Source organism: Oncorhynchus keta, chromosome 14, assembly GCF_023373465.1.
Source record: "Oncorhynchus keta strain PuntledgeMale-10-30-2019 chromosome 14, Oket_V2, whole genome shotgun sequence".
NCBI lineage: Eukaryota > Metazoa > Chordata > Actinopteri > Salmoniformes > Salmonidae > Oncorhynchus > Oncorhynchus keta.
The window spans coordinates 27350398-27377895 of record NC_068434.1 but is presented as its reverse complement, the minus strand read 5'-3'; the positions used below and the strand labels follow the sequence as shown (position 1 = coordinate 27377895).

General features: G+C 41.2%; 1 protein-coding gene and 1 long non-coding RNA gene across 5 annotated transcripts in view; both read left to right on the top strand.

The window, feature by feature from the left end:
* LOC118393132 (adhesion G-protein coupled receptor D1) overlaps nt 1-6867 on the top strand; it is a 63497-nt gene extending 56630 nt beyond the window's left edge. For 3 of the 4 annotated variants that reach the window (XM_035785476.2, XM_035785477.1, XM_035785473.1), the window contains 10 exons: nt 1064-1167; nt 1358-1469; nt 1634-1787; nt 2864-2930; nt 3138-3204; nt 3338-3429; nt 3534-3660; nt 3770-3811; nt 4722-4844; nt 4921-6867. In XM_035785476.2, coding sequence (XP_035641369.1) covers nt 1064-1167; nt 1358-1469; nt 1634-1787; nt 2864-2930; nt 3138-3204; nt 3338-3429; nt 3534-3660; nt 3770-3811; nt 4722-4844; nt 4921-5016 — 984 coding nt within the window. In that variant the 3' untranslated portion in view covers nt 5017-6867. The remainder of the gene's footprint in view (nt 1-1063; nt 1168-1357; nt 1470-1633; nt 1788-2863; nt 2931-3137; nt 3205-3337; nt 3430-3533; nt 3661-3769; nt 3812-4721; nt 4845-4920) is intronic. The other variant, XM_035785474.1, reaches the window with a different exon arrangement.
* A 16780-nt stretch (nt 6868-23647) lies between these two features.
* On the top strand, nt 23648-25000 carry LOC118394220 (uncharacterized). Its single transcript, XR_004827688.2, has 5 exons — nt 23648-23781; nt 23893-23954; nt 24060-24283; nt 24443-24566; nt 24820-25000. It is a non-coding gene; the product is annotated as an uncharacterized LOC118394220 (long non-coding RNA).
* Nucleotides 25001-27498: the final 2498 nt, after the last annotated feature.

Genomic DNA, 27498 nt, shown 5'->3' with positions numbered 1-27498 from the left:
TTATTGACTGTACATTTGTTTGTCCCATCTGTAACTCTGTTTGGGTCGCGCGGCTTTGCTCTATCTTGGCCAGGTAGCAGTTGTAAATGAGAATTTTTTCTCAACTGGCCTACCTGGTTAAATAAAGGTGAAAAAAATATAAGTTGGGTGTTCCATAACTTTGTTAATTAAATTAAACAAGTATCCATTTTTTGGGTTATTTGTAAACTCAGGCTCCCTTTATCTAGTACTAGGTTTTGGTTGAAGATCTGATAACATTCAGTATCGAAAATATGCAAAAATAGAAAGAATCTGAAAGGGGGCAAATAATGTTGCATGGCACTGTACTTGAAAAAGACAGAAAGGCGGACACATTTACATACAGACACACACACAGAAAGAGAAATTGGGAATCATCCTTGACATACAAGGACAGAAAATATGTGCAGCAGCATAATTTGAGAATGGACCTCATTCAGAAACAAGGTCAGGGGCATGTTCTTTCTTTACTTTGCTGGTAGTTGTCTCATGCCACAGCAGCTTTACAATGGTGACAGAGTGTTAGCCCGTCCAGTCCGGCACAGAGGTCTAGTAATGAGGGTCACTGCTCCCTGTTAAAGCCCAGCACATCATGCTGTACCACACCACTCTCCTGGCACTTGCTCTGGCACTGGCCAGGCATGTTGGACAGGACTCAAAGCACTGAGGGGGTCACACATATTGGAGTCACTTCCTGCCATGGAGGCTAACCATGCAATAAAAGCAACACAATGACCTCCTATATAGTGGCATGGTCAGGAGTATGTCTGTCTGACATTTAACAATGTCACTTACTTTAAACATCTCACAGAGGGCAGTGATGGTTCATAGTGAAGCTCCACTCACTGATTCCCTAAAAAATATATATTTTAGTTTAATGCTCTTCTCACTTCAGCTTTATGTTATTTCCCATAGTAATGTGTTCAATGCAACATATTCTGGTCTGCATCCGTTTGAAATGAATCAGCCCTAACATGAATCTAAACATCAAATTTGTGTCTGGAATGTTTTACTGAATCGTGATGTGATTCTCACCTTTGCACAGCTTTCCAAGACCCACCAGGTGGCACTATCAACCATCAGTTACATTGGCTGTGCCATCTCCATCTTTTGTCTGACCATCACTCTGGTGACGTTTGCAATCCTGTCGTGAGTATCCCTCCATCTTTATTGTTCACTTTATTGATAAACATATCAAAGCATCTCACATGTGTTGTGTGCCACACATGCTCTTTATAAGTGGTATTCACCCCATTATGATTAAATGTTATGTCAAACGTATTTGATAATTATCGTATTTCTTGTAATATTACTTGTTATCATTTGTGTGGCCTTGCAGGACAGTGAGCACTATCTGTAACCAACGCTACCACATCCATGCCAACCTGTCCTTTGCCATTCTGGTTGCCCAGATCCTGCTGCTCATCAGCTTCCGCTTTGATCCGGGCACGGTAAGCACCTCATCACCACAGCCAGAGTATCTCACTGGCTAGAACCAGGAAGGGATGTTGTACCTACTGTATGATGATGAAGAGGAAACAAAGCATGATGATTATGAGACCGTGCATGATGACAACTGTGATCATGACGTACCCTAACCCCTTTCCTCTCCCAGCTGCCCTGTAAGGTGATGGCTGTGCTGCTCCACTTCTTCTTCCTGAGTGTGTTTGCCTGGATGCTGGTGGAGGGCCTGCACCTCTACAGCATGGTCATCAAGGTTTTCGGCTCCGAGGGCAGCAAGCATTTCTACTACTACGGGATTGGCTGGGGTACATCTTGTAACTGTATTAATTAATTGACCTTTTTAGGCACAAATGTCTTACTGACAATGATGTGATTCCCATTCGGATCAAACTGGCTCAATCTGTGTTTCCACTTACACATGTAGCTGCAACAATCTGCTTTGTAGGGTTGTAACATAACAGTTACTTTCCCAAAATTCTCATGTTCTCCAGAAATCCCGGTTGGAGGATTCCAGGGTTACCTGCTCATCCCCACCTAACTCAAGGAATCTTCCAACTGGGATTTCTGGAATACCAGGGAATTTTGGGAAAGTAATTGGAATTTTACAACCCTACTGCTCTGCATCAAACGATTGATACTTTACCATGTTTGGCACAATTAAAAGGATGACCTTTTGGGTCTGGTTTTAGCAGACCTCTGGTTTGGCCATGAGACTGCCCTGCTCTCTGTGGGCCAGGGGGCCAGAGTGGACAGACAGACAGAATTGTGTGTGTGTGTGTGTGTGTGTGTGTTTAGCTGTCTGGGAACAGCCTCCACATGCTGGAGTGATTATTGGAAATAAGATCCCATTTTTATAATTTCCTATGTTGTTGGCCGAAGTAATGCTGCGATTTGTGGCCAGCTACAAATTAAGTAGCATAGATGTTTCCAGCAGCTGGAAATATAGCTGTTAGGACATCTGAGTTTTGTCGTTTACAGCTCCTGTTATTAGCAGTGAAAAAAGGCTTCTGATCCTTTATTCTTAATATCCTCTTTTGGTGTAACAGTTTAATTGTTCTGTGCTGGGGAAGTCTGGAAATCTCTGTGGACTCTGTAAGTCATTACAACATTAAACAAAGAAGCTTTACCAATAATATAACCATGTTGGTGGAAATGAGCAATGACAAAATACCACAGAAAACCCCCATAAAAAAAAATATCCTGCGTCCTCTATTCTCGGTCTGTCTAACTTTCATCTAATACTCTTTGCCAAACTTGATTTGGACAGCATTAGACTGAAGTCAATATAAGGATGCACATACTGGACAATGTAATGTTACAGATGTCATGATGTGTGTGATATCTCTATATCTGGTGATTAACATTTCCCCTCTTCACCCAGGGTCTCCACTGGTGATCTGTGTGGTTTCTATGACATCCGCCTTGGACAGCTACGGAGAGGTTGGGAAGTAAGACACTGTCAACACACTCTAACCTGGACATTCAATACCACTTGGCAGCACTTTGTGCCATTGAATAGGGTTAAAATATCGATACTGGTGCCATGAAACAGCCATTTATGTATAAGTAGTTTACACCAACAGGGGAAATAGAAATGGGAAGTATAATGTGAGGGATGTCAACCAAGCTTGTTTTATCTCTCCTCTCTCCCTCAGCTGTTGGCTGTCTTTGAAGATCGGCGCTGTTTGGGCCTTTGTGGCACCAGCACTGTTTGTCATTGTGGTAAGAGAAATCACCAATATAGTTGACTTCCGTTCTTATTGAACAACTAATTAAGTGCTTGAGCTTAAGCTTTTTATTCATAAAAGTGATTTTTTGATATTAACTGATGTGTATTGTTTTCTCTCTGACTCAGGTGAATATTGTGATTCTTATATCTGTGACGAGGATCATCTCTCGTATTAGTTCAGAGAATTACAAGGTTCATGGAGATGCCAACGCAGTCAAGTGAGTCATCATCTCTGTCAGTGAGACTGATATGAATACAGTATTTATTACATTGTTTGTAGATAGTTGACACTTAGTGTGTTTGTGCCTCTCTGTGTGTATAGGCTGACTGCAAAGGCAGTGGCTGTACTCCTTCCTATTCTGGGCATCTCCTGGATCTTTGGGGTACTGGCCATCAACGATCACTCACTGATGTTCCAGTACATGTTTGCTGTGTTCAACTCATTACAGGTCAGTTGCCTACTGTAAATTATTCAATCTAATACGGTACATCAAATTGGTCTTTATTAATAGCCTTTATTTACGGTAATTGACTGCAAATATGTGGATCTTTCTAAAGGGATTCTTTATTTTCCTGTTCCACTGTCTTCTCAACTCTGAGGTAAGACACACCCTTCATGTTGTTATAGTGTTGATATATACCGAACAAAAATATAAACGCAACATATAAAGTGTTGGCTCCATGTTTCATGGGCTGAAATAAAATATCCCAGAAATGTTCCATACGCAGGAAAAGCGTATTTCTCTCAACTTTTGTGCACAAATGTGTTTTCCTCCCTGTTAATGAGCATTTCTCCTTTGCCAAGATAATCCATCCACCTGACAGGTGTGCCATATCAAGAAGTTGATTAAACAGCATGATCATTACACAGGTGCACCTTGTGCTGGGGGACAAGAAAAGGCCACTAAATAGTGCAGTTTTGTCACGGAACATAATGCCACAACATAATGCCACAGATGTCTCAACTTTTGAGGGAGTGTGCAATTGGCATGCTGACTGCAGGAATGTCCACCAGAGCTGTTGCCAGAGAATAATTTTCTGTTAATTTCTCTACCATAAACCACCTCCAATGTTGTTTTAGAGAATTTGGCGGTACATCCAAGTGTATCCACGCCAGCACAGGACCTCCACATCCGGCTTCTTCACCAGCCACCCAGACAGCTGATGGAACTGAGGAGTATTTCTGTCTGTAATAAAGCCCTTTTGTGAGGAAAAACTCATTCTGGCTCCCCAGTGGGTGTGCCTGGCTCCCAAGTGGATGGGTCTAGGCCCTCCCAGGCCCACCCATGGCTGCGCCCCTGCCCAGTCATGTGAAATCCATAGATTAGGACCTAATGAATTTATTTAAATTTACTGAATTCCTTACGAGTTTTAACTCGGTAAAATCATTGAAATTGTTGCATGTTGCGTTTAGATTTTTGTTCAGTATAGTTTCTGTTTTGTTTCTAGTGTCAGGGGAGGTTTATGAAGTATTGCACCTGTTATTGTGCTTTCTCATGGTTTGCTGTAGGTCAGAGCTGCCTTCAAGCACAAAACCAAGGTGTGGTCGCTTACCAGCAGCTCCATTCGCAATATCAATGTGAAACCCTTCAACTCTGATGTTGTGAGTACCAAAGTAGAGGGGTCTAATTGGGTAAGAAGAAAGACGTGAATTCAATTTAGAACTTTAAATGTGAGATCAATCATTTACTCTCCTTTTTCTCTCACAGATTAATGGAAACAGAGGAGGCGTGAGCCCCACAAAGATGAACACATGGGACAAAAGCACCTACTCAGCCAATCGGATCGACCTGTCCGCTGTGTAAAACTACAGGACTTCACTTCCAGTAATGGCGGAAGTAGGATGCCACGCCAACCTTGGGTTCACTAGTTCACTAGATTCATTGACAAACACTTGCTTAAGTATTGTGTTGTTGCCCACTGTTATATGTGATGTATGATCCACTCTCATGGACTCTAAAGGAAAAGCCTTAGATAAGGGGGTGTGTTGTGGTGTATCTACATAGTCAGGATGTCATGTGTCTTCATATAGAGCTCTATACACAATGACTAACCATTCTTACAGCTTCCATAGCCCACAGCCTCCCCCTCCCTTACTTCTCCACTGTGCAATGCATTGATGTAAAGCTGTAACCCCAAAGGGACATCAGCACACCCTGAAGACAAAACAGACTTAAGGGACTGTGCCTTTCAACTTCTCTAATAAAAGACAGCTGGCCAGACGCATATGCACTCTTAGAAAAAAGGGTTCTTCAGCTGTCACCATAGGAGCACCCTGTTTGGTTCCTACGTAAAACACTCTGGAAAGGGTTCTACATGTAACCCAAAAGGTAACAAAAAGGGTTCTACAAAGGGTTCACCTATGGGGAAAGCTGAATAACCATTTTAGGTTGTAGATAGCACCTTTTCATTCTAAGTGTAGGGATGGGAATTCTGAGGGGACTGTGAGATTGTAAGAGCCCTTGGCGTTGAGAATTTAAAACATGGCATTAACTTTTTCAGATTGTTTGTGTCCAACAGTGTATTATGTCTTGAAATGTTTCTTCCCAAGTATTTGTCATGAATAATTATCATTTTGACCAGAGGCTATCCAATGTTTTGCATTGGTATGTTTTGTGATATGTAAACATACTTTAGCTTTAACTTAGAGTTTTATTGTTACTTTCAGAATGAATTATGGTTTTGACAAGTCACACTGGAGGCTATAACAGCCTGGTAATGGGTTTGTGCAGGATGGTTATTCTACTACAGGGTCCTGGCTGGATGGTACATTAAGCATTATGTGTTGAACCAACCAATGAAAGAATAAATAACAATGTTCTTCTTTTCTGAAATATTTAATGTCCAGAAAGTGCAAAACATTGAATCTGGCACCAAACAAACGTGCCTTAGCACGCACGTACATACATACATACAGGGATGAATACTTTCATGTAAAAAGTGTAATCAAATTAACACCCCCACAGTTTAAAGTATTTATTTATGGATTTTGTCATTTACATATTTTTTATTTTTTGCAAAGCATCAGAGCAAGTCACAATGTTTGATACTCTGCCTCTCTTGAAGTTCTTTGTTGTTTCTTCTGAGAATGATGAGTTGAGATGAGGTGACAATGCTATTTCCGAATGTACCTCATGTCTCTCTGTAAGCTGCATTATTTCATGCTTTTTTTTATAAAATAGAGAATTATTGCGTTAGACATAGTTCTGTGGATTTGTATTTGTTTTCATTTATCTTTTTAAATTACACAGATCATTTGATTTTTTTAATCATGATTTGTCTTTGAGGATACATAGTAATAGCATACACATGTATTTCACAAACACGAGTCCAAAGTGTACTCTTGTTCAGTTTCACTGAGATTGGAGATGTCTTGTTTAAAGTCTTGATTGTTCAGACACTGTACCAACACTTAGTCTCCTACAATAGGATTTACTTTATGAAATCATTTAAAAGCACTTCCTTGTCTTTCAGAACAGACCATTCTATCATATGGACTGCATTTGTTCTATAGTACTTCATGTTTAAGGTTTCTCTCTTATTTCTGTTGTGGAATAAAAATACAAACAAAAAATGGATTGAATGTAATTACTCTGTCAACTGTCCTCAGTAGCTAATGTATGTAAAAAATCAAATAAAAAGTACTGTTACACCTGCACTATCTACTGTAAGTAGAACCTCCAGTAAGAAGTTACCCAGCTGGCATATAACATTCTGAGAACCATGTGTTTTATAGAGCTTGGTGAGCATGTGGTTTTCCCATGGGTACTTTGCATACTACCTTCCCACAACCTTATGGGAACGGTGCAGGATAGTTGCTTGGTTTTGGAACATTAGCACATTTAAGGAACTTAACAAAAAAAAACATTTTCCTGGTTATTTCATTACTTTAACAGAACGTTTCATAAAAGTTCAAACATGGTCATATTTCATTTCAATTTTGTTAATGTTCTAGTAATGTTCTCGAACTGGTTTGACGTTGGGAATGTTCTCTAATTGTTCAGAGAACATTAAGAAACAACATTCTTTTGTGGGAATTTCATTACTTCAGCATAACGTTTCCTACAGAGTTTCTATTTAAAGTCATCCTCAAATTCTACCAAGAACGTGAAGAAACATTCTGTGAGAATTTATGTACCTCAGCATAACGCTTCCTAAAGGTTTCCTCACTGTTCTATTTAAATTAATGTTCTCAAATTGTTCCGAGAACGTTAAGAACACTTTCCGTAAAAAACAAAACAAACTTTAATAAAGTTCAAAGAATGTTATTCAAAAACATATACATTCCGTTCTCGCATCAACAAAACTCTATGCTTGTTAGGTGTGTTGGCTCACCCACTAATTGGCCACACCTGATCTAAATGCGTGCTTGTATTCTTTGAAATAGGGTCTGTTTGAATAAACAAGATGAACAGCTCTGAATGTGAAAAACAAACATGGCATGCCTGCTCCATCCTGGTGGTGCAGTAGACTAATTCCATGGATAAAGAACAGAAGATTATACGTTTGAATCTCACTGACGCCTTGTCAAAATAATTATAAATATTTTTTAATGATTGAGCCCTTTCCTGTAGTCAAATAAACAAATCACCTCTAATATTAATAATAATGTGTTTCTATGTCAAAAGGTTTTGTTATATATGTGACCGACTGCCTCGATTCGGTTATATGTAGCAACATTTTTCAGAGTGTTTTTAACATTGGAAAAAAGTGTAGACTCAGAGCTACAAAATGGTATATCATACACTGCAGTTGAGGAACAATGGGAAAGTCATTCTGCCTTGAAAGTTGATCAACCCCGCTTTTGAGAAAAAGGGCCCTTGAATATTTTGGTACACCTACTGGAGAGCTCTTCTTTGTCTACACCTATTCAGCATCATTCACATCCTCTTAAGCCTTGCCCCACCTATCTGTTTAAGGATTTACATGTGAGGCCATGTGCTAAAGTGAATAAGGTAGTGTAGTAAACAACCAAAGATTTCAACACTAAAAGGGGTTTAAGTAGTAGCCTACAATAATGAAAAACTCTACACTTTATCTAGTACTTGGCCTATATGCTAATCTGGCTTTGAAAGTGTCCAGATAAAAATATTTTATAATTATTAAATTATGCTTACCCAGACACTTGTCTAAATTGATGGGTCATGTGAAGGAAATGCTATAACAACGCCCCAACCACATCTAGCTAAGTGGATGGGTCACTGTTGTCTAGACATGTTCATGAAATACAATAGATGGCTGTAATCACCCCCAGATACACCTGGCTAACTTGATGGGTCATGTAATCATTCTCTTGCGAATTGGAGTAGACATCTAGCTAGCTAGATAAATAATTAACCATAATCCCAACCCATAGCTACAGTACAAATGTAGTTAGCTACCATGCATGTGTACATGTCTAGTTAGCTACCATGCATGAAATGCTGGAGTATGAATCTGGAGGTAGCTAAAGCTAAGCAACTAGGTTCAATATTGGCTAGCTTGCTGACATGAACCTATAACTAGCAATGCACATGTGTTTCTGAGATGCTAATAATAATAATACACAGACCATACACTTAACATTAGCTAGTGAGCCAGCAAGCTATCGTTTGCTAGCTAACTGTACACTAAGCTGCAATGAAAATGACTGACAAAATTAGAAATCAATAGTATCTGAAAATGTAGCTAGACTCTTTGTCATTTAGCAGACGCTCTTACCCAGAGCGACTGAGTGCATACATTTTAGTACTTTTCTCATATTGGTCCCCTATTAGAATCGAACCCACAACCCTGGTGCTTGCTCCATGCTCTACCTAATGAGCTTCACGGCAGCGTGCCTTTTCCATTTGGTTTTTGTTGCTAGCTACATCTTGTTTGGCCCTGGCCCGTTGTTGTGTCAAGTCAATCCGGTTCACACTGACCTTGTGCAGAAAATAGTCCATCACAACTTTTCATACTGATCTTTGACGATAGCGCCTGCTAAATTCTGGGCTGCAATGTAGTTAAGAGCAGTTGCAACACTTTTGCAGTTCTCCATACTAAGGTTAAGTCTATTTTTTTTTAAAGCGGTAATCGGGATTATCGACGCATAGCAGCTCATGTTAAAGACAGAATCGGGCTACATGGCAGACCAATCCGAATTTATCTCTCAGGATGTCCAGCCCATCCATTATCTCAGCTAATTATGGCTAGCGGGAAGATTCCTGTCTTTTTCCGTGGCTAAACCAACAAGGCTTGAAACTTAACAATTGTATTCATAATTGAAATGATTGCACACACATTTGTTATAATGTCACATGAAAGTTCACATGTTCCAGAAGGCATTTCTGGCCCAAAACGCATAAAAGGAGAATGCCTCCCTGGTGAAGTAGTGACATGCGACACACACATACTGTAGCTTCTTGAAACAGGTCACATATTTCAGTCTTCTGTGATAAACATTTGAAGTCGGACGTTTACATACACCTTAGCCAAATACATTTAAACTCAGTTTTTCACAATTCCTGACATTGAATCCAAGTAAAAATGCCCTTAGGTCAGTTCGGTTCACCATTTTATTTTAAGAATGTAAAATGTAAGAATAATAGTAGAGAGAATTATTTATTTGAGCTTTTATTTATTTCATCACATTCCCAGTGGGTCAGAAGTTTACATACACTCAATTTGTACTTGGTAGCATTGCCTTTAAATTGTTGAACTTGGGTCAAACGTTTCAGGTAGGCTTCCACAAGCTTCCCAAAATAAGTTGGGTGAATTATGGCCCATTCCTCCTGACAGAGCTGGTGTAACTGAGTCAGTTTTGTAGGCCTCCAAATCAAATCAAATCAAATGTATTTATATGGCCCTTTGAAATGGAACGTTTGGAAAACGCTGACGTCATTTCCAGTTTATAACCTGTGGAAATGTGTGTAAGCATTTAGTACTCTCTGGAATTAAACGCTCTTACCTGACTTTTAAGACTGGTCTCGATCTACTTCATACATAATTAATGAACTTACACCTCATTAATGAATTAGAAACGAGTGCGAATTTGGTTTTGGCTGTAAAACAATAAGGAATTTAGAAATTCCTCTATCACTGACATGGTTAGGCATAAAAATGGAGCTCTATAGGAGAAAGCTGTTTGTTTAGAAATTCTAGGGACAATTAGGAGGCCTGCGTCTTGTGACCGTAGCGTACGTGTAGGTATGTACGGCAGGACCAAATCAGAGAGATAGGTAGCAGCAAGCCCATGTAATGCTTTGTAGGTTAGCAGTAAAACCTTGAAATCAGCCCTCGCTTTGACAGGAAGCCAGTGTAGGGAGGCTAGCACTGGAGTAATATGATCAAATTTTTGGGTTCTAGTCAGGATTCTAGCAGCCGTATTTAGCACTAACTGAAGTTTATTTAGTGCTTTATCTGGGTAGCCGTAAAGTAGAGCATTGCAGTAGTCTAACCTAGAAGTGACAAAAGCATGGATTAATTTTTCTGCATAATTTTTGGTGAGAAAGTTTCAGATTTTTGCAATGTTACGTAGATGGAAAAAAGCTGTCCTTGAAATGGTCTTGATATGTTCTTCAAAAGAGAGATCAGGGTCCAGAGTAACGCTGAGGTCCTTCACAGTTTTATTTGAGACGACTGTACAACCATTAAGATTAATTGTCAGATTCAACAGAATATCTCTTGGTTTCTTGGGACCTAGAACAAGCATCTCTGTTTTGTCCGAGTTTAAAAGTAGAACGTTTGCAGCCATCCACTTTCTTATGTCTGAAACACATGCTTCTAGCAAGGGCAATTTTGGGGATTCACCATGTTTCAGTGAAATGTGCCTCCTTGCTCGCACACACTTTTTCAGTTCTGCCCACAAATTTTCTATGGGATTGAGGTCAGGGCTTTGTGATGGCCACTCCAATACCTTGACTTTGTTGTCATTAAGCCATTTTGCCACAACTTTGGAAGTATGCTTGGGGTCATTTGGAAGACCCATTTGCGACCAAGCTTTCACTTCCTGACTAATGTCTTGAGATATTGCTTTAATATATCCACATAATTTTCCTCCCTCATGATGCCATCTATTCTGTGAAGTGCACCAGTCCCTCCTGCAGCAAAGCACCCCCACAACATGATGCTGCCACCCCTGTGTTTCACGGTTGGGATGGTGTTCTTCGGCTTGCAAGCACGCCCCTTTTTCCTCCAAACATAACGATGGTCATTATGGCCAAACAGATCTATTTTTATTTCATCAGACCAGAGGACATTTCTCTAAAAAGTACCATCTTTGTCCCAATGTGCAGTTGTAAACTGTAGTCTGGCTTTTTGGAGCAGTGGCTTCTTCCTTGCTGAGCGACCTTTCAGGTTATGTCGATTTAGGACTCATTTTACTGTGAATATAGATACTTTTGTACGCGTTTCCTCCAGCATCTTCACAAGGTCCTTTGCTGTTGTTCTGGGGATTGAGTTGCACTTTTCTCACCAAAGTACATTCATCTCTGGGAGACAGAACGCGTCTCCTTCCTGAGCGGTATGACGGCTGCGTGGTCCCATGGTGTTTATTCTTGTGTACTATTGTTTGTACAGATGAACATGGTACCTTGAGGCATTTGGAAATTGCTCCCAAGGATGAACCAATTTTTATTTATTTTGATTTTCCCATGATGTCAAGCAAAGAGGCACTGAGTTTGAAGGTAGCCCTTGAAATACATCCACAGGTACACCTCCAATTGATGATGTCAATTAGCCTATAAGAATCTTTCAGAGCCATGACATAATTTTCTGGAATTTTCCAAGCTATTTAAAAGCACTGTCAACTTAGTGTATGTAAACTTTTGACTACTGGAATTGTGAGACAGTGGAAGTGAAATAATCTGTCTAAGTAATTGTTGGAAAAATTACTTGTGTCATTGCCAAAGTAGATGTCCTAACCAGTAACGGCCGTTGGTGAGGTGAGGACCAAGGTGCAGCATAGTACGTGTTCATCCTTTATTAGTTGAATTGAACACTGAATAGCAAAACAACAAAGAGAACAACCGAAACAGTTCTGTCTGGTACACACACACAAAAACAAAAAGCAACTACCCACAAAACCCAGGTGGGAAAAGGCTACCTAAGTATGGTTCTCAATCAGAGACAACAATAGACAGCTGCCTCTGATTGAGAACCACACCTGCCAAACAACAAAGAAATCCAAAACATAGAATGCCCACCCTAGTCGCACCTTGGCCTAACCAAAATAGTGAATAAACGCCTCTCTATGGCCAGGGCGTGACATAACCTACTTGCCAAAACTATAGTTTGTTAACAAGAAATTTGTGGAGTGGTTTAAAAACGAGTTTCAATGACTCCAACCTAAGTGTATGTAAACTTCCGACTTCAACTGGATACGAAATGTAATTTTGGGATGGGTGTATTGATACACCATCCAAAGTGTAATTAATAACTTCACCGTGCTCAAAGGGATATACAACTGATTTGTAAACATTTTACCCATCTACTAATAGGTGCCCTTCTTTGCGAGGCATTGGAAAACCTCCCTGGTCTTTATGGTTGAATGGTTTGAGATTCACTGCTCGACTGAGAGACCTTACAGATAATTGTATGTGTGGGGTAAATAAATAGTAGTAGTCATTCATGTTCAACACTATTATTGCACACAGTGTTTGTCCATGCAACTTATGTGTGCACAATTTTTACTCCTGAACATAATTAATATAGCCATAAGAAAGGGGTTGAATACTTGACTCAAGACATTTCAGATTTGAATTTAAGTCATTTGTAAAAATTCAAAATAATACAAAAAGCATAATTCCACTTTGACATTATGGAGTATTGTGTGTAGGCCAGTGAATAATTTTGACTGCACTGGGCCTTTAATGCCTAAGGAAATTAACTTCCATGTGTCCTTTCTGTGCTTGCATCATCTAGCTTCACTTGCCAGAATCCTGATGAAGCATCTAGAATGAATAAAGCTGTGGTTGTGTTCATGAAAAGAGTGAATTTGGTGGGTAGGCTGATTGCTAGCGGAATATGTGTTGGTGCCAATTTCTCCCCTTTCGAGTCTTTCGACTGGAGTGGTAGTTGCAAATTTGCCTCCGTTTATTATGGATGATCAAATCCAGATAAAACAGAGTCGGTTTGGTGAATTTGCTAGTGGTTTTCAGGCAGATGCTGTTAAGCATGTTGTTTCGTTCCGGAGGCAAGTGTTCATGTTTCTGAATAACAATGAACAAAAGTTAAAATGTTGTGAGGGCATTTTCTGTTAAACCTTACTAATGCTTTTGTACTAAAATGCCTGTCTTTAAGCGTAGGCATTGGGCTTGAGTTTGTTAAATAAACGAACGCATATAAGATAGGAAAGTGTGTGTGTGCATTAATAGAGGTCTGTTCTTAGTGTTCTGTGTGTGTAGAATGACCCCATGATGTCTGGGCACTCAGCCAAGACTTGACAGAAACAGACTGGTTTTAAGTTAACTGGAGACGTAAAGGTTATATTCTGCACACCAATGATAAAGCTATCATTCTGTTTGGAGCCTGTTTCTGGGTGAAAGATTCATGTTTTGTGTGTGTGTGTGTGTGTGTGTGACCAGTATGACCATACATCATCTGGACCGACAGTCAAAGGCACTTGCTTGCCCAACTTGGGGGAACCGTTGAGCTACTGTTAGAGGAAGTATGTCTAGAGTGACTTCCTGTCATTCTGGCCCCTATTGTGCTCACTCAGTTGCGACAGACTGAGGTAACCTTTTCATCCAGTTGTCTCCCCTCACACACACACACACACACCCACACACACACACACGGTCACGTGTTTTGCAGATGCTTGCATGGGGTAGCATGACTATATAAGGCTTTGGGTTCTCTTTGTACAGGAGGCTCTCACTCCATTTCACCTGCGTGGGTGGTGCGACCAGCCTCCTTATTATAATACGTTTTTAATAACAAATAATACCTTGATTGATTATTAACTTTGACTCTCCTCATTATTAGTTAAAGGTAGAATTTCCACCACAATGTGCGTTTTAAAGTGAGGCATGGGGACGGGCTCTACGCAGGGTTTGCCAGCACAGATAGTCTACGATGCTTTGAGTGTGGACATTTGGGGCATAAGAGCTTTGCGTGCCCACATAAAGACCGTAGACAAGGTGAGAGTACAAGCGCCAGTGGGGGAAATTGAGGTCAAAGTGCAGGAAGCCATGAGACGCAGGCAGAAGAGGCTGGGCCTAGTCATGCTATGGGTGGTGGTTTAGCTGAGGCTGGGTCTAGTCACGTCATGGAACTTATGTTTATTTTGTTATAGCGTCATATAAGCAGAATTCAATATAATTCCAATGCAAGAACCCAAATGAAGCCCCTGGGTATAGCTACATATCGGTATGTTTCATCATAGAAATAGATACATACTATTATGGTTCTTGGTAGCTTATTGGTTTTCGTGGTTGTAAATTGAACTGTACGTATTGGAAACGTGTTTATGGTAGGCTGGCATTGCTTAATTGATTACGCGGGTCTGAAGTGTATTGTGCCATATTACAATGTGTTGCTTGAACTCATGAGCGGCCTGATTTTCCATGTTTGAAGCTGGCCTATAGGCTTATTTATTGGGCAAGACAGCAGTGTATGGCTGCATCTCATTGTAGTAGGCTGTAGGCTATTTTGGTTAATTAGCTCTCCAATGGCATTTTGTTTACTGCATTTGTTTACTGTTACTGTAACTAGCCTAAGTATAGATTGTGTCATGCCTTTATCCATCTGATATTTAGTTCACTCGGACTACTACTTGGTACCGCTGTCTTGTTCTGTTGGCATTCATTCGTTTGCATTCACAGTTGTGTTTGTATTCTAACTAGGTGTAACGGCGTTCTTCGTTTGTAGAAAGAGTCGGACCGAAATGCAGCGTAGTGGTTACTCATGTCTTTAATGAAAGGAAAAAAGCGATACATGAAATAACTATACAAATACGAAAACAACAAACGGAACGTGAAACCTATTACAGCCTATCTTGTGAAACTACACAGAGACAGGAACAATCACCCACAAAATCCAAAGCGAAACCAGGCTACCTAAATGCGGTTCCCAATCAGAGACAACGAGAATCACCTGACTCTGATTGAGAATCGCCTCAGGCAGCCAAGCCTAAAAACACCCCTAATCAGCCGCGATCCCAAATACTACAAACCCCATTACGAAATACAACAACATAAACCCATGTCACACCCTGGCCTGACCAAATATATAACGAAAACACAAAATACAATGACCAAGGCGTGACACTAGGCTAATACTTTAAGCATTTAGTTTGCATGATTTTGGTAAGACGGCTATGTGTACGGCTGCATTCACATTGTCTAATTCACCTATTACAAATAGCCTATCTATTCATTACCAAAATGGTGTTGTCACTTAAAGCACTCAATGATAGGTTTAGGTTTCTTGTGGTTTAGCCTTCTATACGCAGAATTCAATACAATTCTAATGCAAGAACCCCAAAAAAATGGTGCCCCCTTGCCAGTTTCAACTGCCCCCTTAGTCACTTTATCTTGGTGCCAGATCTGCAGGAACACACACACAGCTAACAGGTGTCTGTTTGACTGCCATTGCCAAGCTGAGAACTTTCTGGACCCCTCATTACTCCCCCACTCTCCATTCTACCCTTCCTGTCAAGTGCGTTGCCATACCTCCAAAATCACATCATTGTCATGCTTCCCCTGGAGGTCTGGAGAACTTTGTATTGCAAAAACAGTTTGAATGGTCTGCTGGCTGCCAGTGGCAAGATTTTGATTGGATGTGACATTTCAAGAGTAGAAGGGGTGCTGTGTGTTATGTCCGTCACTGTTTTCTGTCCGGGTAGTTGTTACAAATGCTAGCTTCAAGTGCTAGTTTTCAAGTCATCAAGTGTGGGCGACAGTCTGCAATTGATATTTATTCAAATTGAAAGTGGATAACGCTGGAAAAGTCAAACGTCACAACACGTTCTAAACCGCTCTGGTGACAAACATACTTATTTTCCTTGTCTCCATTTGTCCACATGGCTGCTACCAAAAATATTGTGAAGATTGCCCATTATTTCGTTTTTTGTAAGGACCCAAAAAACTGAGGCAGTTGGAAAAACCTATTCAAGTAAGTAAATCAAAATGTATAAAATATGTAAGATACTCAAAGTTGAGAGCGGTGTGGAGCCTTCCTTTCTTTCTTTCCTTCCTCGAACAAATCGGCAGAACCATCTTGGTTTCAGAGACTGTCTTGATTTTTGAGACAAAACCGCCGCTCACAGCGGCCGCTGAGAAACCAGGGGAGACTGAAGAACTAACACTAATTGCTAATTTCCTAGCAGAGATGGAGAGCACACCTTCCTGTACAAATTGTTGAGTGGTGAAACCACTCCCCCTCCAAACCAGCCACTGAATACCAAAACAAGTCACAAATTGTAATGCCCCTGGATCCTGGTTGATATGTCAAATTATGAGCAGTCCGCAGTTAAAGAAGATGGCCCTAGCTAGCAAAAAGACAGTACCAGACCAAAACAAAAATACAAAAAATATATACTTATCACTCCAAGAGATATCAGCAGTCCTCTAGGTATAGAATGAAGAAAATTTAATGAGTTCAGAATCAAGTGTATTATCGCTGGGCTGGAATATAAATCTGCTCACCCAGTAGATCAGAGACGCAAGGTTGGCCACCGTTGGTATGGAGGTTTTTTCCGTTCACCTGAAATGATGCTTTAGTAATAATATCCTACTTGTTACTACTCAATGATCTATTGTTGTTTAGACCAGTGTTTCCCAACTCTGGTCCTCCAGTACCCCCCAACAGTACACATTTTTATTGTAACCCTGAGTCAGGTGTGTTTGTCCAGAGCTACAATGAAAATGTGTACTGTTGGGGTACTGGAACACCAGGGTTAGGAAACACTGTTTTAGACTTAAATGTCTAATCTTTACACACAAGATAGCTTATTTGTACATTTTGAAGTGATTCATTGTTGATTCTTTAAAGTTAAGTGTTTAATGAACTAGTGTCAAAGATGTGTTTCAAAGATCATTTGTATAAATCCAAATAATATTCACAGATCTTCATTGTAAATGGTTTAACACTGTTTCCCATTCTTGTTCAATGAACCATAAACAATTAATGAACATGCACCTGTGGAACGGTCATTAAGACACTAACACCTTACAAACGGTAGGCAATTAAATATGATGATAGGAACACTGTGGACAAATTTCAGCAAGCTGCAACCCTGAAATACAGAGATAAACACTTTTTCATAAACAAGGTCTAAATCATGTTTGATGCACTCTGTAAGTCATTTTTTTTGCAGTACTGTTTAAACTATATGATAGGAACACTGTGGACAATTTTCAGCAAGATGCAACCGTGAAAAACAGAAATAAACACTTTTCTATAAACAAGGTCTAAATCATGTTTGATGCACTCTTGTTTAAGGTCACAGTTATGAAAACTTAGGACACTAGACAGGCCTTTATACTGACTCTGAAAAACACCAAAAGAAATATGACCAGAATCCCTGCTCATCTGCGTGAACGTGCCTTAGGCATGCAATGTCCGTACTGTGAGACGCGTAAGACAGCGCTAGAGGGAGACAGGACGAACAGCTGATCATCCTCGCAGTGGCAGACCACGTTTAACAACACCTGCACAGGATCGGTACATCCAAACATCACACCCGCGGGACAGGTACAGGATGGCGAGAGTTACACCGAGGCCTGTACTCTGGAGCAAGATCGATTTGGAGATGGAGGGTCCGTCATGGTCTGGGGTGGTGTGTCACAGCATCAACGGACTGAGCTTGTTGTCATTGCAGGCAATCTCAACGCTGTGCATTACAGGGAAGTCCTCCTCCTCCCTCATGTGGTACCCTTCGTGCAGGCTCATCCTGACATGACCCTGCAGCATGACAATGCCACCAGCCATATTGCTTGTTCTGTGCGTGATTTCCTGCAAGACAGGAATGTCAGTGTTCTGCCATAGCCAGCGAAGAGCCCGGATCTCAATCCCATTGAGCACATCTGGGACCTGTTGGATCAGAGGGTGAGGGCTAGTGCCATTCCCCACAGAAATGTCCGGGAATTTGCAGGTGCCTTGGTGGAAGAATGGGGTAACATCTCACAGCAAGAACTGACAAATATTGTGCAGTCTATGAGGAGATGCACTGCAGTACCTAATGCAGCTGGTGGCCACACCAGATACTGACTGTAATTTTGATTTTGACCCCCCTTTGTTCAGGGACACATTATTCCATTTCTGTTAGTCACATGTCTGTGGAACTTGTTCAGTTGTTGAATCTTGTTATCTTCATACAAATATTTACCCGTTAGTTTGCTGAAAATAAACGCAGTTGACAGTGAGAGGACGTTTCTTTTTTTGCTGAATTTATATCACAATCCACAATCACGATTCTGTCTGTAATGTGTCTGGGTCTCTGTATTGTATTCTCTAACATTTTATTTTCTCCTACAGTAGTTGTAAAATCCCCAATCAGTTTTATTTTATTGTCACTCTCTCACAGTATATCAGCTATGTGAATCCATTTTGCAGCTTAACATATGACATGAATAACCAATGCAGCCATAGGCCTACAGTATGATGGCATTACTGGACTTCTGGGCATCTGTCATGCCTTTTAAGTGCTGACATAAACATTTGTTAAGTGCAAATCCAACCCTTGTAATTTAGGTACAGTATGAAAATAAAGAGATGCAATTAGGCTACGGGTGATGATTATTACAGATAACATTTGATGAGGTTATTTTTTATTTTATTTGATTCATTTTGGCAATGTTGCTTGCAAAATGATTTGCAGTTGTTCCCATAGATAGACAGTACATGGTTGGTCTATGTATCCCAGTCGCTGTGTTAGGGACTGGGATAATACAGCTAACGTTTTAGGTCAATAATATGCTGGGGTTTTTTCAAATGTTATTGGCTTTATGATCATGAGAGAAATGTAACTAGATGGTATGTAGCTGGTTAGTTAGTCCTTGGTAGCTTACAAGGTTAGCTGACTTTTCTGAAAACAAACATTGTGCCTTGCTACTTCTTATCCCTCATGCTAGCCTTTACAGCCAAATATCACTTCAGAAACGTCAAAATTAAAAATATTGATATGGCCAGCATTGTAGACCATTCCTCCCCTATTGCTGCAGCTTTAAATCATCTTAAAATAACAAAGAAATGCTGTGAATATCAGCGTGCTATAAAAGTTCTAAAATGTTTTGTCACCAGTGCTTGCTTTGTTGACATTTTTAGTCCTCACGCACTACGGCACTAATCTGGTGAGCATCTTAGGAGCTCCACCCAAGGAATTTGATTGTTTTGACGTGTTGCGAGGCTTCACTGATTTACACCGGGTTTCGAGTTCCGACCCCTCTAGCTGATTTCTGCCACGGTCTGCGATGAGGCTATTAGACCTCTCTCTCTGATAGTCTGTCATAAGGATGTGCATGTTTGCATCGGTTATAAGGTTTGTTATTTGCTTTTCACTATTCATTCCAGCCTCTCCGGTGCCCATGCCTTCCTACCCCAGCTCTGGGTCTGTCAGCTCCTCTCGCAGCTCCTCCACCTTCCACCTGGCCTGCTCCCCTCAAGTGAGTCCCCCCTCCTCTCTGGGGAATGATAACGATGATGAATAGGATTTATATAGCACTTTTCCAAGTGCTCAGCCCAATGCTTTACAATATGAAGGGGAAATGATCCGCCACCAATACCAGTCACTTAGGGTCTAATATTAGATATTTTCCACTCTTTCCCCCTTCAGCATTCTGATGCAGAGCTGCAGAGACTCCAGGCTAAGGCTCAGCCCTCCACAACTGCAGGAATACATCCTCCGAGACGGACAACTTTGTCATTATGCCTGACCAATTCCCCAGTAAACACCCTATTTCACCCTATCTCTCATTAGATGACTTACATTACCAGCACTGTGTTCTTGATATGGGTTTGATAGTAATAGACTGATATGTCACTGACTCCTGTTTTATTCCCTCCAGTTGAGATCACAAGTGAGATTGCTGGAGTTGAGTCAGTGTGTTGGCAGCAGCCACTCAATGTTAGTGGTGGCTGTTTAACAGTCTGATGGCCTTGAGATAGAAGCTGTTTTTCAGTCTCTCGGTCCCAGTTTTGATGCACCTGTACTGACCTCGCCTTCTGGATGATAGCGGGGTGAACAGGCAGTGGCTCGGGTGGTTGTTGTCCTTGATGACCTTTATGGCCTTCCTGTGACATCGGGTGGTGTAGGTGTCCTGGAGGGCAGGTAGTTTGCCCCTGGTGATGCGTTGTGCAGACCTCACTACCCTCTGGAGAGCCTTACGGTTGTGGGCGGAGCAGTTGCCGTACCAGGCGGTGATACAGCCCGACAGGATGCTCTCGATTGTGCATCTGTAGAAGTTTGTGAGTGCTTTTGGTGACAAGCCAAATTTCTTCAGCCTCCTGAGGTTGAAGAGGCGCTGCTGCGCCTTCTTCACGATGCTGTCTGTGTGGGTGGACCAATTCAGTTTGTCTGTGATGTGTACGCCGAGGAACTTAAAACTTACTACCCTCTCATAGAAACACAAAACATAGAATGCCCACCCCAACTCACGCCCTGACCAAACCAAAATAGAGACATAAAAAGGATCTCTAAGGTCAGGGCGTGACACAAAGTAAGAAGTTTTAGGTTGTAGTTATTATAGGACTATTTCTCTCTATATCATTTGTATTTCATAAACCTTTGACTATTGGATGTTCTTATAGGCACTTTAGTATTGCCAGTGTAACAGTATAGCTTCTGTCCCTCTCCTCGCCCCTACCTGGGCTCGAACCAGGAACACATCGACAACAGCCACCCTCTAAGCATCGTTACCCATCTCTCCACAAAAACCACGGCCCTTGCAGAGCAAGGGGAACAACTACTCCAAGTCTCAGCGCGAGTGACGTTTGAAATGCTATTAGCGCGCACCCCGCTAACTAGCTAGCCAGTTACACCAGCCTAAACTTGGGAGTTGATAGGCTTGAAGTCATAAACAGCTCAATGCTTGAAGCATTGCAAAGAGCTGCTGGCAAACGCACGAAAGTGCTGTTTGAATGAATGCTTACGAGCCTGCTGCTGCCTACCATCGCTCAGTCAGACTGCTTTATCAAATATCAAATCATAGACTAACTATAACATAATAACACACAGAAATACAAGCCTTATGTCATTAATATGGTCAAATCCGGAAACTATCATTTCGAAAACAAAACGTTTATTCTTTCAGTGAAATACGGAACCATTCTGTATTTTATCTAACGGGGGGCATCCATAAGTCTAAATATTCCTGTTACATTGTACAACATTCAATGTTATGTCATAATTACGTAGAATTCTGGCAAATTAGTTCGCAACGAGCCAGGCGGCCCAAACTGTTGCATATACCCCCTGACTCTGTGTGCAATGAACGCAAGAGAAGTGACACAATTTCCCTAGTTAAATATTGCCTGCTAACCTGGATTTCTTTTAACTAAATATGCAGGTTTAAAAACATATACCTCAGTCTATTGATTTTAAGAAAGGCATTTACGTTTATGGTTAGGTACATTCGTGCAACGATTGTGTTTTTTTCACAAATGCGCTTTTGTTAAATCATCCCCCGTTTGGCGAAGTTGTGCGGGTCAGGCGGCACAAACTGCTGCATAAACCCTGACTCTGTTGCACAGAACACAAGAGAAGTGACACAATTTCCCTAGTTAAAAGAAATTCATGTTAGCAGGCAATATGAACTAAATATGCAGGTTTAAAAATATATACTTGTGTATTGATTTTAAGAAAGGCGTTTATGTTTATGGTTAGGTACACATTGGTGCAACGTCAGTGCTTTCTTCGTGAATGCGCTTATTAAATAACCGTTTGGCAAAGTAAGCTATGATTCAATGAGAAATTAACAGGCACAGCATCGATTATATGCAACCCAGGACAAGCTAGATGAACTAGAATATCATCAACCAAGTGTAGTTAAAACTTCTCAATGCACCCATCCCGTTAGCGGGATCATTTTCGTCAACATCCGCTGAATTGCAGAGCGCCAAATTCTAATTAAATTACTAAAAATATTTAATTTTCAAGAAATCAAAAGTGCAATATAGCAAAACACAACTTAGCTTGTTGTTAATCCACCTGGCGTATCAGATTTCAAAAAAGCTTTTCGGCGAAAGCATACCAAGCATTTATGTAAGGACATCTCTCTCAGCAGACAAAACATTACAAACAGCTAGCAGCAAAGTAGATTGGTCACGAAAGTCAGAAAAGCAATAAAATGTATCGCTTACCTTTGATGATCTTCGAATGTTTGCACTCCCGAGACTCCCAGTTACACAATAAATGTTCCTTTTGTTCCATAAAGATTATTTTTATATCCAAAATACCTCCATTTGTTTGGCGCGTTATGTTCAGAAATCCACAGGCTCGAGCGGTCACGACGGGGCAGACGGAAATTCCAAATAGTATCCGTAAAGTTCGTAGAAACAAGTTTTTTACAATCAATCCTCAGGTTGTTTTTACAATATATAATCGATAATATTTAAACCGGACTTTAGCTTTTTCAATAGGAGTGAGAGAAAAAATGTACTGTATGACTCTGTTGTATTTAATAAAAGGAAATGTATAGTCCTACAGTAGAAACCTGTACAATGGAGATGGTTATGAGAAGCCCTTATGATAGCAGGTAGACAGATGGAGGGTAAGATTCACTGACTCTGTCCTGTTCCTCTGTCTTGATGATACAGGAGCTCTCTGCTGGCTGCTGGGGGTCTTGGAAGTCCAGGCAGGACACTACCCTCCTCTCCACCCCTCTGCCCCCTTAATCCTTTTAGGTAAGAGCAGGGCTGTCTGAGGGGGAGTAAACCTGGGCTATTAGAAGTTTCACAGCATTTGTCTAGCTCACCCTCCTTTAATCTGACCAGCCTTTAGTATAGAACACCCACTCTGTGTTACTGAGGGGTATCAAATGACAACATCCTCTCATGATTGTCATACTACAAACATCATGGGAAAAAGGAAGAGGGATCAGTCCTGATCTAAAAGAAATAACAATTTATGAGGCAACGAGTGGTGTTTTTAAAGACATTTGCTGTGCTTGTTTCCCCTTCAAACCCTAACAGAATCACTGAGGTGTACCCTTTCCTCTCTGTTTGTGCAGCAGGCCTGCAGAGTTCAGTGGGAGTAACTACAGCCAGTCTGTGCCCATTCCTCTCCCAACACAGATCCACAACTACCAGCACATGGAGCAGAAAATACACCCTGCTGGCCTGCATGGCTCAATCAGGTACATCCCTCTCCATCACTTCTCTGTGTCTTTTCTCTGTCTATCTACATTTCTCCCCCTCTCTCTCTGTCTCTATCTTTTTCTCTCCCTTAGTGGGTCACTTCTACTGTGGGGATGTATGTATTCTGGACATTGATGTTGTTCATCTGTTTCAGGGCCCGCCTGTGCTGTGTTGATAGTAGTAGTAGGGGTTCCCCAGGGAGTAGGAAGACTAGAGCCTCCCCTCCTCTCCCATCAGGCACAGGGGGGTGGCAGCACTCAGCCACCGCAGGCTGTCAGCTGAAAGGGCCAGGCCCTACCAGCCCTCTCCACAAGGTAAAGTAGGAATCCCCTCAGACCTCCATTACTGCATTACTACAATACTGACATTCCAACATTATTTTGCCTTGCACCATAACATGTTCTTATTTACTTCTCTTCTCCCAGTGGGCACTATCCCAGAGCAGACTGGTCCTTTCAGCATCCATACAGGACAACAGAGCCCACAGGTCAGCCGTAAAACAATGTCACATTTAGTTGTCTCTTCTGCCAGCTCATGAAGTAGTGACTCTGTAATACAGAATTATCATGTTATCTTTCTGGTTCCTACTTAGGCCACCCCTCCACATGAATTCCCCCAGCCCACCAGCCTTGAGGACTTATCCACAATGACCACATGCATACAGACAGTATCAGACCTGAGCCACAACAGCATCAGACCTGAGCCACAACAGCAGGGCCACAGGGAAGAGGAAGGGCCCCTTCAAAATGTGGGAACCAGTTCAACAGATATTGGTCATCTGATATCCATAAATGTTATAGTAGGCTCTATCTTTAGGTATGACTGATTTACATTTACATTTACATTTAAGTCGTTTAGCAGACGCTCTTATCCAGAGCGACTTACAAATTGGATTTAACAATTAAATGTGCCCGCTGAGCTCCTCTGAGGGAGGGTGTAAGTGTGTGTGTGCTATCTCCATGTCTTTGAGTACAGGCCGTCTGTCTGACATGCTGCTGAAGGCTGCTTTTGGAGTTCATCTGTTTGATGGAGGAAGTAATGAGAGTCTTTACGTTGAGAGGCCCATGGACACCACAGGTACAAGGGCACTATAAGCAAGGTAAGAGGATTTGATTTTGAGAAATGGAGAAATGTATTGTTTGTTTGTAATGGTTTAAGCCTGTTATTGGTCATGGGCTTCGACATTATGTAATTGTGCTACTGCCAACTCTTTTCATGGATTAGATAAGGTCTTAATATCTCTTGACAAGTGTTATCTATAACCTGGGTGACGCTTGACAAGAAAAGTCAATGTTTTGAAAAAGTTCCTGACTGTAAGTCAGTGGGTGTATAACCATACATTTCTCTTGGAGGTTTGTGGTCAACGTCCATGGCCTAGCAGTGAGATCGCCGCGCTATATCAGCCCAGGCTGGTCATTCAGCAGAGGAACCCATAAAGATGTACCTATCTACCAGCACTTAACCAACCCCATGGCAGCTTGCCCAGACAGGGACGTAGCTTTTGATCCTCCAGAGCTCCCAGAGGAGACACTGATGGGGGTAAGCACATTAACACTCCTTCATATTATATTAGGTCTCTGTACATCAATGTATTCCTCATTGAGTTGTTTTTAATAGATTTTGGACCTATACACAGTTTGCACGTTGCCAGAAACTAAACTGTTGCCACAATACTGTCCTTTCTGCTAACCTTTGTCTCTCCATCACAGCAGTGGCATGCAGATGGCCTGGGGAACCTGCGCTTCACTCTGGCCTTTGTCCACTGTGTCATGGAGATAGCTGTAACGTCTGCTTCCAACTCACACTCTCAAACACGTAGATCCCCTGAAAGCAGCTCACTTTCCAGCCCAGTTTCCAGCTCACACTCTCACACACGTAGATCCCCTGAATGCAGATCACTCTCCAAATCCCAATCACCTGAATTCTGATCACCTGTTCACACACCTGTATGTCATTTACACACACTATTTAGTTCAGTTCTTTGCACCCCATCATTGTGAGGTATTGTTTATTTTGATACACATTTCTATTCTGAGAGTTGTTGTTCCTGGATTAGTCCTCCTGTGTATCATAGTTTTGGCCATCCTCACTAACAATGCATTTTTGCATGTTCCCTGCCTGTGCTTTTGCCTATCAGATTACCTGTCATCAACCTCTTGCCTGATCTCCCGGACAACATTACTAGTTTTTTCCCTGCCTGTACTGCTGCCTTTATGGACCCCCTGTGTATGACCTTCTGCCTGCCCCTGGACCCAGCTACCTGCCTCCTCCTGTGGTCCTTTACAAATAAACACCTGCTGCGCTCTGTATTCATCACATTTGGCATGGCATGTAGCCTAGTGGTTATGGCAATGGGCCAGTAACTGAAAGGTTGCTAGATCGAATCCCCGAGCTGATAAGGTATCAGATCTGTCGTTCTGCCCACTGTTCTAAGGCCGTCATTGTAAATAAGATGTTTTTCTTAACTGACTTGCCTAGTTAAATAAAGGTAAAATAAATCAAATGTCAATCGCCAGTTCTAAAGACACTGGACTTGAGAGTGAGACCAGTGAAGACACTCCTGATGTGTCCTTCCTGCAGCAAAGCCTGGTGGCTGATCAGATCAGTCTTCTAAGCCAGGAGTGGAGGTGAGGGGATGCATCTCTGTTATTGATTCCCTAATCTTGAAGTTGCTGCTTTGGCCTGTTAACTTATACAGCACTGTGTGTATCACAGCTATACAGAGCAGTTGGTACTGTTCATGAAGGCTGCAGAATTGATTTAGTCTACATTACACACTGCTATGGAGCACATCAGAGAAGGCAGACTCTTTCCCTCATCTACAGTCAAGCAGGTGAGATATGGGACCACATGTCCCTCTACTAACTGATACGTGAAAAACAAATAGTCCTGTTAATGATCATGTTATATATGCTTTAAAAAGTGTCATTTTTCCTTTATGTAGTGGTGTAGAAGCTGAAAGAAATGTATAAGAGCAGTGTGACGTCCTGTCGGTCCCTCAACGTCCGCCTGCAGAGCTTCCTCCTCAACAAGCAGAGACTGATGGACGACCACAACAACATCACTGCAGAGAAACAGTGGTGGAAAAAGTACCCAATTGTCGTACTTGAGTAAAGTATAGATACCTTAATAGAAATTTACTCAAGTGAAAGTCAGCCAGTAAAATACTACTTGAGTAAAAGTCTAAAAGTATTTGGTTTTAAATATACTTAAGTATCAAAAGTAAAAGTATAAAACACTTACAATTCCTTATATTAAGCTAAACAGGTGGCACCATTTTTGGGGATTTTAAAATTTACAGATAGCCAGGGGAACACTCCAACACTCAATGATTATTTACTAAAGATGCGTTTGTGCTTCGTGAGTCCGCCAAGCCAGAGGCAGTAGGGATGACCATGCGTTCTCTTGATAAGTCTGTGAATTTGACTAGCAAAATGTAACGAGGACTTTTGGTTGTCAGTGAAAATGTATGGAGTTAAAATTACAATATTTTCTTTAGAAATGTAGTAAAGTAAAAGTTGTCAATAATATAAATAGTAGAGTATAGATAACCAAAAAAATGACTTAGGTAGTACTTTAAAGAATTTTTACGGAATTACTTTACACCACTGTAGTAAAACTAATCTACAGTCACACAGTGACAATGGTAAGGCCTCCTCTCTCTCACTGGACAGTACAATAAGTCCCTGTCTTGTCCTTTATGTGCTCTCAGTCTTTATATAGTGGTCTTCAGTTTTATATAGTAGAATCATTGGACATAGGGTAGGATAGACGATGGATAGTAGATACTGTAAATATAAGTTTACTGTATTACTTTGACAGCACTATTTATGATGGGGTTATAATATTGTAAGAGCAATGTTAATAGCTGAGTGTTTGTGTTTCTGGTGTCCAGGTGCAGTCAGCAGCGCTAGATGAGATGTTCCACCTTGGCCAGGTGCCCATCCAGAGATACCACAAAGCCCTGCTGCTCATGGAGAGTTCCTCACCATCACAGAGCAGGCAGACATCAACAACATAAGTACATTTAA